Below are 12683 nucleotides of genomic sequence, written 5' to 3' on the forward strand. Positions count from 1 at the left end.
TAACACAAAATGTTGCTCAGTTTTTACAAAATCAATTTCACCACCTATTTTTATTCAATCAACTATTTTAACCTGCTAATAAAAAAGAGAACATAATTACTTTATAATAACAATAACAAATTGGAGTTTAAAAAGAATAATATGTATGCAAACCTTACCTAGAGAGTTGAGTCATACTTTATACAATTCAAATGAGTAAAGGATTATTATCCAAACAAACCTTTTATTCTATTATATATAAAATTTAAATTAGGAGTTCTTATATCCGCTTTAAATAAAGAAATATTTAATACTCAGACTCTAAATAACTTTAAAATCTTAAATATTAAAAAATAATTAAACATTAATTTTGTGCAACATAACGTTTACTTAGAAAAAGATAAATATTTTGTGTTGAGCTTCATTTTAAAAAAAAATAATAGAGTAGGCAACAAGAAAAACTTTTTTTAAAAATAATAGAGTAAGCAACAAGAAAAAACCAAATAAACACAAATTCTTCACTGTGTTATAACCCGCATGATTATCGGGTATTACCCATTTAAATTCGGGTCAAAAAGCCCTCTTTTACTAATTCTTAGGTTTTCCAGCTTCTTTTCCCTTTCTGCGTCTCTCACCTGGAGTCGGTCGGTCGGTGCCACTGCCTCTCCGTCAAGGTAAAAATCTCTTTCTTCGAACTCATCTTGGTGTTTATGTTAAACTTTGCTTACAGTATTCAGCTCTCAGATGCTTTGTTGAAAAAAAACGAATTTAATCGGTTAAGATCTGAAATTTTTTCACCTTTTTATGTTAGTTTCGCGATTTTTATCCTGTTTTAGAACCAGGTAGCTAAGCCTTGGTTAAAACCCGGTAACTATGATGAATTGATGCATGAGTATTTTGTATAGCTGACGCAAACTAATTTGGGATTGAGGTGTAGTTGATGGATTGATCAATTAAGGATTTCAGCTTTTGTTGTGGAAGTTGTCGGTTATTGCTAATTTTGGTTTGTATCTTTATTTATTGAAAAAATAATTGTGGGTCTGCTACCTTATTACCTCGCATCAATTTTGTTTTGCCTTTTTAATGATAGTTTCGTGATGTATAACCTGTTTTAGTCCCTGATAATGATGAATATTGGGGTAAGTTAAAAACCCGAGACAAATAAGTCTTAACTATGATGAAGTGATGCAGTGTATTTTGTATAGCTGCTCAACTAATTTGGGAATGAGGTGTAGTTGATAGATTGATCAATTAAAGATTTCAGCTTTTGTAGGTGGAAGTTGTGGTTTCTTGCTTATTTAGTTTTGTATTTTTTTATAATCATGGTGTCCGCTACCTTATTACCTCACATCACCTTTATTGACCTTTTTTATGTGAGTTTCACCAAGTATAGATGGTTTTAGACCTGGATAATGAAGAAAATTGTTGTCAGTTAAAATAGTTTTAACTCTATGGTGAAGTGGTAGCAGTGTTTTTGTATAGCGGACCCAACTAATTTAGGATTGAGGTGTAGTTGATTTATTGATCAATTAAGATCACAGCTTGGGTAGCAGAAGTTTTGCTTTCTTGCTTATTTGGGTTTGTATCTGTTTTTTTTTTTTTTTTATAACTGTGGCATCCGCTACCAGATAACTCTGTCTACCGAAGCGGAGAAATTGCCTAGTGTTTTTTGTTTGCGCTGGGATTTGAACCTGAGAACTCATAGGTCTGAACCCACTTTGTTGACTACCGGGATACACTCTTGGCGAGTATGTTTCCTTTTTTTTGTTGAGGAAGGAGGGAGGTGTTCTTATTGAAAAAAAAAGAAAAGGTTTTTGTTGTTGAGATGTACGGTCAAGGTTTTATCAAACAAATGGTATTTGTTTCAACTTTCAAGAATCCTATTTATTTATATCTAAGTTTATAGCTAGGGTTCTTTAGTTTACTGAAGTGTTTTTCTGTTGTAAATATTTCTGGTCTAAGAGTGATGTAGAAGTTTGTTAAGTTGTCTGGTCCAAGTATTATCTGTCATGTCGGTACATGTTTGCAGGGAACCTCTAGATATGCTTATGAAGAAATGGCAAGTTGATAAGTATCCGAGAAGAAGTTATTAACCTTCTTCCCTTGATTGAAAAAATAGTTATCAACCACTTTATATAAAGTGAGTTTACTTTGTTACTTGAGCCGAGTTCTGATTCAGAGAGCTATAGGAAAAGAATGTTATTGTTATTGAATGCAAAGTTTGTGTCCATGTTGGTGGTTCTTTTGTTTCCAGTCGTTATGATTTTCACTTTACGGCTCCTGGAAAAAAGGGTGTTGCTCAAATTGATGATGCAGTTTGATGATAATGTTTTGATGCAGGTCAATTTATCAAATCAAACCAATCACTTCCTTGGAAAGTAAAAGCAGGCCTGCTTTGTTGGTGTCATACCTTTAACCTTTTTCTTCCTAGTCAGTGCTTGTCCCCTGTAACAATGGGAACGCCAGAGACTTCTCGTGAACCTTGCCCTGACCGTATACTTGATGATGTTGGCGGTGCATTTGGTATGGGTGCTGTTGGAGGTTCAGCCTTCCACTTCTTAAAAGGTATATACAACTCACCAAAAGGTGAGCGCTTGATTGGTGGTACACAGGCAGTGCGCATGAATGCTCCTCGTATTGGTGGTAGTTTTGCTGTGTGGGGTGGGCTTTTCTCCTCATTTGATTGTACAATGGTTTATCTCCGGCAGAAAGAAGATCCTTGGAACTCTATTATTGCTGGTGCAGCAACTGGTGGCTTTCTACAGATGCGGCAGGGACTAGGTGCTGCTTCTAGATCAGCACTGTTTGGTGGAGTTTTACTTGCGTTGATAGAGGGAGCTGGAATTATGTTAAATAAAGTCATGAGTGCTCCCCAGAACTTCCCACCCATGGAGGAGCCACTACCAAATGTCCCTGGAGTGCCTGGATATCCACCTGGGCAGCTGCCTGGTCAACCAACGGGGCAGCTTCCTGGTCAAGCTCCAGTAAGTATTGATGGTATGATGGCAGAATCATCAGCACCGTCCTCTTCTTCCTGGTTTGGAGGACTTTTTGGTGGTGGAAAGAAGGAGGAGACAGCGACAGGTGGTGGTAGCAAGACACAGGTTTTAGAGAGCTTTGATGCTCCTATACCGCCTACCTTTGAGTTTAAATGAGTTCAAGAGATGATTTAATTTTCAGGTTAGTTAATGTTATTTTCTTTATTATTTGAATTTCTTATGTATTGTGAACAAGTATTAATTTCTAATCAGTGTGGCCAAGGTTTTGTTATGTTTCATGGTTATCTTTCTGGATAAATGTTTTCCTTCAAAAACACTATACTAACTGGGATCTACAAATTAGTTGAGTGGATTTTTATGGTTGATAATAGTTTTGTGGTGGTGGGCATCATATGAATAATATCGAACCCACTTTTAGTTTATTTTGTTTCTGGTGATGTAATCTTTTATCATATGTTTCTTGGTTTATCTGGAAGTTAATGCTACTGCGCTTATTCTGGGGTTGTTGTTATTATGGATATCATATATATTTTATGTTTTAATGTTACTTTCTTTTTTATGAAAAACATGGTCAACTTTCTGGGTAGGTAGCGATTATGAGAACTTCTATACTTAGACATAAGAAGAATATGAAGGATCCTTATGATTGGAATTTGCTGTTGATTTTGCTTGTGTACAATGGTTTCCTTTTGTGGGATTACACTGGATTTGTTGTAATTGCATGGTTTTTTTCTGCAGGATTACACTGGGTTTCTTGTTGTACAATTACTTTCTTCTACGTTTGGTGGGATCTTCTAGGTAGTTTAGTTAGCTGATGTGTTATTGTTGTTGTGAGAGAGCTTTAGGGTCCGTAATTTGAGTGTGTTTCTGGTTTTGTGCTAATATTAGGGTGTGGAAAAGTTTCATCTTTTGATGTTAATGGGATGATAGAGTGGGCATGAATAATATGGAATTGGTGCTTAGCTTCTTCTGATATTGTTATCTCTGTGTCTTGGTTATTTGGAAGCTACTGCTTATGTTTCAAGGGAGGGTTGTTGTTTTAGAATTAGTTTGTTTCATATCCCTTCTCAAAAAAAGAGAAAGCTTGTTTTCATATCTTTTATAATGTTCACTTGTATTTTAGTTTCTGATTCAAGTTGAACAAATTAAAAGAAAAAGAGAAGTTTCTTACAGAGGAGTTTTTGGAGAAGAGCTTAAGAAAGTTTTGATACTTGATGAAGGAATTAGAGATCTGGCTCTGTTATTTTTCACTTATGTGTGATGGTTTTTTAGACGGGATCTCACTGGTATCTTAATCTGCTCTGATGTATTCACATTGTTAGGAGAGAGCTGTGGCATATCATTATATCTAGTGATTTGTAGTGTAATTTGAGTTATTATCTGCCTGTGGGCTGATATTTTTGGGAGGGTAGAAGAGTTTGATGTATTGATTTTGATAGTAAGGGAAAAAGGTGTCTGCCCGAATTTTTAACTACAGGCTGGTAGTGAATGTTGTTGATGCCACCTTTGCTTTTGTGTTTGCTTTCTTACTTGGATATGTATGGGTACAAATCTTAAGGTGCTTAGGCATAGTTGAAGAGAAACGGAAAAAAGGACCATGGCAATAGAGAGGAAGTTGTTAAAGAAACTCATATTAAGATTACATGCTTAAGAGCTTTTTGTTGACTGCTAGAATTATTATTGCTTTGAAGTTTTTTTTCCATCTTTTGTCATCAATTTGCCCACATTTTACACCATTAACTCATAATACATTCAAAATAGTTTTGGTGACTGTCACTAAGCGTTGAGGAGTTTGTTGGATTTGCTTGCCTAGTAAATTCTGGTGTGTTTTTGCTTGGATGAAGTTAGGGGATTGTATTGATCTGCCAGTACATTAACTCTACATATTGTCTTTACATTATCAAATATCAACAGCTGCCTCATGGGTGTACTTAAAGTTTACGGAAATGTATGAAGTCATTCTCTTAGCCCCTCTAAAGCTCTCCAATCTCTCTCCTTCCAATGTAAACCCATATGAGATATGGAGGGGAACTGGGGAAGCACTCCTATGCCCTTAGTTCCTCCCCCACCCCCTTTTTATTTTTAAGGCTCAACTGTGTAGCACATCTGTCATTGGAATCACACTTTGTACTGCAGCATAGTTTAGTACCGCCTCCATATTCGGGTTGCAACATGACTTATGCAACAAGAAAAAATGTGTTCTGAGCATTTGCACATGAAGCATGAGCTAACATATGTTGGCCTCTTGTTTAACAAGTTTTCAGCTAGGAGATGATTGGTTCTTGTATCGCCCGTCCTCAAGGGAGCCCTTGTTGTCATTTTTTTTTCAAGAGTAGACTTGGAAATGGAAAGGAGTGAACTCCTTAATATTGCTTAGATGTACACCCAAAAAAATCTCAATATCAAGCCTGGGCGCAGCTGCTAACTTTCTAATGCCCTCCACCCACACCCTCTTACTTCCCCACTGGTCACTGCATTCTTCCCTTCCTGTCTGGTTGTGTGAGCTTTGGTGGTGTTCTCTGGATTGAGATTTTCCCTGTCCGTTTCCAAAGTTATAAAAAAAAATAAAAATGCAACTTACGAAACTATTGTCCCTGAGCAACTTAACTTAGGCAAAAGTGCTAGGTGGTTTCTTTCCATTTGTCCATGCTAGGTGCCTGGACACCACGGTTATTTTAAAAAATGTATTAAGTTCTTAATTGTTTTGAAATTACTAAAATTCACAGGTGAATATGGGACAACCTGATAGATCCTGGAGGTGGTTCAACCTTTGGTCTTCTTTGATGCTTTGACATATATTCTCGTTTCTTATTTCTTCTCATCCTAGATTTTACTGATATGAGCCAAACATTTGCTTGAATCTGTTTTGCAGGGGGAGAGTGTTGGTGGTCAGGACACTTGTCTCAGCTGTTGATCCAATGCCAATTTTGGTGCTAGTAAATGGCTTGTTATGGATCTTATAATAACAAAGTGCGTTTATTGTTAAATCTACAGAGCATTCGACTTAAAAGTAATATTGCATCATAGGTTGGTTTTAGTGGTATTTACTTTTTGATTATTGTATGAGTTTGACTAGTTATTGTTCAAACAAATGGAAAAATAATATGGAACATTTGTGGTTGTATATGTTAACACCTGCTTAGGCAGCATCTTTTTGCATTTTTTGGACTACATGTTATTATGCTTCCTTGATATTCATGAATTACTCTTGTATCTGGTGGTACTTTTTGTAGTGAATGTGCTTCTTAGGAAAAAGTAAAGAGATAAAAGTGTTAAAACCGCACCTAAATTATTACTTTTTTTTTTAGTTTCATACCTAAATTATTGAGAGCGTGAGTTTCATACCTAAACTATCACTTTTTAATTTGAGAAATACACAATCAATGGTGTGTAGAAATGTTACGAAATAGTTGAGAAGTGGCCAGTAAGTGTGCTTTTCGACCCCTGAAGCCCTATTGAGTTGAGCTCTAAGCCCATATAAGAAAGGAAGAAACCTTCCACATCAGGACTGTATGTTGCATGGTGAAGTTACATATTTGGCCACTTGCCCAAGAATATTTATAATTGCTAGACAACACATTATATTACTAGTTCTTGAACACATGCAACACACATGTATTTCACGCATAGTAGTATACATATTTAAAATTTAAAGTATTTGATTAAATTTTTTGGATGTCATAAAACATGTGAAGAAAAAAACTACATTTTATTTTTTAGAACTATTTTTCTGTACGTTAATTTTTATTTTATAAGGTAATTATAGATGATATTCTTATTGTTAGTTCTCATATTTGCCTTCTTGATTGAATGTGTACATAAATCAAAGATAATTATTTGACTTTTCATATTTTTTCATTAATAAACTCAAAATTAAACATAAAAATATATATTTAATTTGTGAAATTATATATATATATATATATATATATATATTCACATGTTTACCTTACACCCAACAAAGATATCTTCTATATTCTTGTAAATAATTTTTAATTTATTTAACCAGACATGATTCGTTCAAGAGTCAATAACAACATTGTGTTATCGGGTAATATAGGGATGGTATAAGAATGTGAAAAGTTATAGGGCAAAAACTTAATATAAAGAAAAATGAAAGATATAAATAATTAATCTGATAACTAATGAAATTCATAATGTTATAACTAAAGAATGTAAAAGGATGTGAATAATATTTGCAATAATTAGTAATAACTGCCATAACTGAAGAATTAAAGTGTAATAGTTGAATTTCTTATTAATTCTTCATTTACTTAAATAAATAGGACTTCTAATTAATTTTATTGTTATTTAGATAGTTAATTAGATTTTAAATTAGTTTAAGGGCAATATGGTAATCTAATTTCACACTTTAAAACTTCCCGTGTGTTGAATTTTTATTCCATATTACTTAATATAAATTTACTTTTGCAAATGATAAATTTTAAATGATTCACATATTTTTCTATTTGCTATTAGATTTTTTAAAAATAAAAATAAAAAAGAAGAGAAGAAATCAAAACATTTACAAATAGTTTATTTTGAAGATAGAAGATCTTGTTAACATGATGATACTTTCATGACATATATAATACTTTAATTTAAACAAATATCTATCCAAATATATATCTATATATAAAGATTTGCATATAATAAAAATATTTATATAAAATTTTTTTAGCAATTAAATAAAATTAAACTAATACACCCTTCAACTTGGTGTCATCGTAAATCATATGAATTTTTCTTCAATTAGAATACATAATTTTTTTTTGAAAAGTAAATAAGTAAAATTAAAGGAAAATGTTTATACAGTAATAACTATTTTGAAACAAATTTCATGACAATCTCAATCACATAAATAACATTGTAAATAAAGTCATTCTTATGTCTTGAGCATCAATAAAACAACTCATGATAATTCTCTAACTCATGAGAAGTTCAATAAAAAAATTTATAAGCATATAAATGCATCACATGAAAAATTGTTAACAAAAATAAATGAATTTAGACTACTTCACGTTATCTTCATAATTGAAACATTACGCACCACTGTATATATTAAGAAAAACAAGAAAAACGATTATTATACCAATAAAAGTTATTTCCCTCAAGTACTCGAGGTTCTTGAATATATTCTCTTAGGATAGAATAATTTACTTCATCAGAATAGTTGTACCTCAAATTCCACTGACCTTCAAACTCACTCAACGACAATAAATTACACGAATTTTTTTAAAGTGTTAGAAAAAGAAGACAAAATATTAGAAAATTTTTGTGGTTGAAAAATGAGAGGAAATCTCTCTATCTATAGCCAACAAATGATAGTATGAACATGTGTTTATCGTGCCTTGACTGAAAAGTCACGACTCTTCGAAATAGTGACAATCCTTTGAAAAATTCATAACTCTTTTGGAAAAGTCACAATCCTTTGTAAAATTCACAATTTATCCGGAAAATCACAATCTTTTGAAAAAGTTACAACACATTAGAAATGAGATGATTGCAAACACGATATGCTGGGATGGGCATAGAAACTTCATATTAAAAAAAAATCTACTCAATTTCTCCAATTTTCACAGGTAAGTTCATAGATTTCTGGTCTACGATCTAAATAATGATACTCCTTAACTATGCTTCATCTTCTCTAATTTGATTGTGACAGTTTGTTTCATTTTTTTCTTGGCATAGTATTATACTTGCTCATATTCAACTCTGTCCGTGATCAAATTATGTATGTTGTCGATATTTTTATTTCAGAGCATTTGCTATAATTTTTGAATGTAGAATCTTATGTGAGATAATCCCTTTTGTGGGACTGACCTTCAGGAGTTACATTCTGCTACCAGTATATATAATTGTTCTTCATTTTTCTTTTTCTCGATCATTAGTGCTCTATTAAGCCTTCAAGGTGTTTTAAAGCTTCTTTGTTCACTTATATTTTCCATTTCATGTTGGCTAAATTGAATGAACTGAAAATCCAACCATCTTGGAACTTAACAAAAATAAAACAAACAAGAAGCTAGCGAAAGCTGGATTACCTTTAAATGTACATATCTCTTTTTCAGAAATTGGCACTGACTAAATGAATAATGGATACGTTGATAAATATTTTTGGTCATTGGTGTCCTCCTAAAGAAATTAGGATCTTCATGTGCTTTTATTCAACGTGTTTCTCATTAGTTTCACCTTTATATTTCAGTACGGTTAGAATAAATTGTCATCTTTGTTTATCGATCATTAAATGTAAAAGTTGTGTATGGACTATAATGCCTTATACTTGAAGATAAAACGATTCTGCTAAATTTGGAGGTGTATGTAAATCTTTCTGATTGAGGCAAATCACTTCTATTTATGGCTGGCAACGGAATTGGGAGGTGTCGGTTCTGGTACCGTTCCATCTTGTATCGGTTAGGGCCTGTGTCTAGGGGGTCCGGGAGGGGTAACGGGACGAAAATTGGGATTTACCAGTTAGTCCCGGTCCGATAAATATCAGTTTCGGTCCCGATTTGTCCTGATCCGGTTCAGTTCATTTTTTTTAAAATTGCAAAAAATTAGCCGTTGGAAGGTTGTTGGGGAACGGGTTTTGGGCCCCACCAACGGTTCTTTCACCCCCTACCCCCTCACCCCCAAACTTTTTTTAATACCCCAACATTCTAAAAACTACATTTTCATCCCTTTTTTTTTACCTATAAATACTCCAAATCGTTCATTCTTTTCACTCACAAAAATATTATCTTCTACTCTCTCAACAACTCTCAAAAGTCTCACTCAAGTCTCTACTCACTAATCTCTTATTATCGTTAAAATTACGAATTTGATCTTTGAAAATTGAATTTGGAGCTTCAAAATTCAACTTTCAATTTTCGGCTTTCAGTCATAAACGTCTACTTTTTTAAGTAGACGTTTGGTACATTCGTTCCAACTCACTTTTCATTTAGTTATTTATTTGTTTGCATTTAATTATTTATTTTGTGAGTAATTAGTCTCTAGTCTCTACTTATTTAGTTAATTATTTGTTTACAACTTTGCATTACATTTTCATATTATATATAATTTACTCACTTTTTATATTTGAATATGGATTTCGGTAAAAATAATGTTGACAAGGGTAAAAAAACCCACAGTTGATTCAATCACTAATTCATGGAACTCAAGATTCAAGAAAAATAAAAAACCCGGTAGTACTTCTAAATCTAAAAGTAGAAAATCTTCTCAATTAATAATAAATACGGAAGATTATACGCATGTTAATGAAACTATTTTTAATATTGATAGTAATAGTGGATTAGATCCTTATCATGAACATTTACAAAGAAGGTTTGGTAATTTTGATGAGGAATTACCTGAAGATGATGAACATGATAATGTTAATGATTATATTGATAATGTTGATAATGATGATGATGAATATGATGATGATGATGAAACTGAGCCAGTTACGACTACTACTCTCACTCCTAGTCCCTCTTCCCCTCCTGCTCCTAGTCTCACTCCCTTTCGTTGTCCTGCTCCCGTTCCCCCCGTACATCCTAGGTCTAAGGTAGAACGTGCTAAAAAATCAGTTGTGTGGCAATTTATGACTCAGAATGAAGATAAAACACAAGCTATTTGTAATATATGTAAACATATAATGAATCATAAAACTGTAGGAAAACAGGGTGGACGGGACATTTGAGTAATCGTTTAATGTCATATTGTAAAAATGGATTTTTACATGCTAAAGTTGTAGCTGAAGCTAAAAAGAATGGTACCACCTTTCATGAAACTGTAGGAGTAGGGGGCTCTAATATGGTCCAAACACAATTAAATCATTCTAATGTTTCTAGCTCTAGTATACAACGGTCATATAGTAGAGAAAAAGATCTTGAAGAATTAGCTAAACTGATTATTGTTATGGGTTTGCCATTTAGTTTTGCTGAAAATCCCGGTTTTATTCATTATATTTAAATTGTGTATAATCCACATTTTAAAGGTTTTACTAGAAATACAATTAAAAAGGCTATCTTTGATTATCAAGCTCAACATTTTCAATATCTTCGTTGTTTATTTTATTATAATAATTGTAAAATAGCTATTACTTTTGATATGGGCCGTAGTGTAAATGGTAATGATTATTTCACTATTACTGCACATTGGATAGATGAAAATTGAATTATGCAAAAAAGAATTTTAGGTTATAAATGTTGTGAAATGCATAAAATCGGTAGTTATATAGCTCAAACAATTATAGATGTTTTACAAAACTATGGAATTTGTGATAAAATAATTAGTGTCACCTTAGATAATGCTTCTAATAATACATCTGCTGTTGAAATACTAAAACTGTCTCTTTACCCTGTTTATATTGATGGTTTTCATATTAGGTGTGCTGCATACATATATAATTTAATTGTTAGAGATGGTATAACAATGTATAATGATGGTTGCATAAAAGTTGAAACTGCATGTCATTTTATTTTTAAATGTCAAGTTAAGTCTAGACGTAGAGATTTTGAAAATCGTTGTCGTGAATTTAATCTTCCACCTAGAAAAATTCCAAAATCAGTGTGTACTAGATGGAATTCTTTATTTGAAATGCTTGAAGTCGCTTATGAATATAGGAAACTGTTACGAATGGTTTGGAATACTCATAATTCAAATATGACATATAGACTTGATGATAATGATTGGAATGACATAAAAGAACTTATAGAATTCTTAAAAGTTTTTTATTTAACTACAAAAAAAAATATATGCACTTTATTATCCAACTATTTGCTCTGTTTTACCTAATATTTGTGCTATTTCTAATAAATTTTATAAATTCAAAAATAAACCAAGATTTGAAGCATCTGTTAAGAAAATGATTGAAAAATTTAAAAAATATTTTATTCCTATTCCTCAAATTTATTTAACCGCTTGTTTGTAAACCCAAATTACAAAGATGAAGGTGCATCACGAATGGTTGATAAAATATATTTTAATTTGGGTATTGAAGATGATGAAACACCTAGTTGTCAAGAAGTTAAAGATAGTATAAAAATTGAAGCTAAAAATTGTATGACTTGTATAATTCTAATAGAATGAATGTAGTACGTAATGAAGAGCCTCAAAGTTCTAGGGGTAGATATAATGAAGATAATCTTGATGATATGATAGATTGTTATCTTGAACTTTTTCATAATGATAGAAATGATTTTGATGCATATATTAATCAAAATACAGAACCTACTACTGATCTTATAGAATGGTGGAGCAATCGCGGCAAGGGATTTCAAAACTTCAACCGGTTGCTCGAGATGTGTTAGCTATTCAAGCATCTTCAGTAGCTTTGGAAGGTGCTTTTAGTGCAGCAAGATTTCAAATTGGAGAGCATAGATATTCATTAGCAGCAGATAGCTTGGAGATATCGATACTATTTAGTAGATTTGATTAATGGCGAGAGAAGGAGTTATGGTCGTCCAGCTTTACCGACCAAATTTGAAAATGATAGTGATGAAATAATGCAAGATTTTAGTGACGACGACATTGATGCATTGGAGGAACTATCTAATCAACCAATTTCAGATCATGTTACTATAGAAATGTTAACTGATTTAAGAAAATATTTCCTTGGTAGCATGAACTATTAAAATTTAAATGTCTATTAGTATGAGTATGATAATTTGAGGTTGAATTCAAACAGAACCTTTCCTAGAAGATGATATTTAAAATTTAAAATTT

General features: G+C 32.4%; 1 protein-coding gene across 1 annotated transcript; it reads left to right on the forward strand.

Annotated features, from left to right (window-relative positions):
• Positions 1-552: 552 nt before the first annotated feature.
• Positions 553-6149, forward strand: LOC102605548 (mitochondrial import inner membrane translocase subunit TIM17-2-like). Its single transcript, XM_006355952.2, has 3 exons — positions 553-653; positions 2320-3159; positions 5851-6149. The coding sequence occupies exon 2, from the start codon at positions 2433-2435 to the stop codon at positions 3132-3134; it is 702 nt and encodes a 233-aa protein (XP_006356014.1). The 5' UTR covers positions 553-653; positions 2320-2432; the 3' UTR covers positions 3135-3159; positions 5851-6149.
• The last annotated feature ends 6534 nt before the right edge of the window (positions 6150-12683 follow it).

This window comes from Solanum tuberosum, unplaced genomic scaffold (genome assembly GCF_000226075.1).
Source record: "Solanum tuberosum cultivar DM 1-3 516 R44 unplaced genomic scaffold, SolTub_3.0 scf00211, whole genome shotgun sequence".
Classification (NCBI taxonomy): domain Eukaryota; kingdom Viridiplantae; phylum Streptophyta; class Magnoliopsida; order Solanales; family Solanaceae; genus Solanum; species Solanum tuberosum.

Bases quoted from the DNA above. Each gene is read 5' to 3' on its own strand.
- LOC102605548 (XM_006355952.2), top strand. From the start codon at position 2,433: ATGGGAACGCCAGAGACTTCTCGTGAACCTTGCCCTGACCGTATACTT.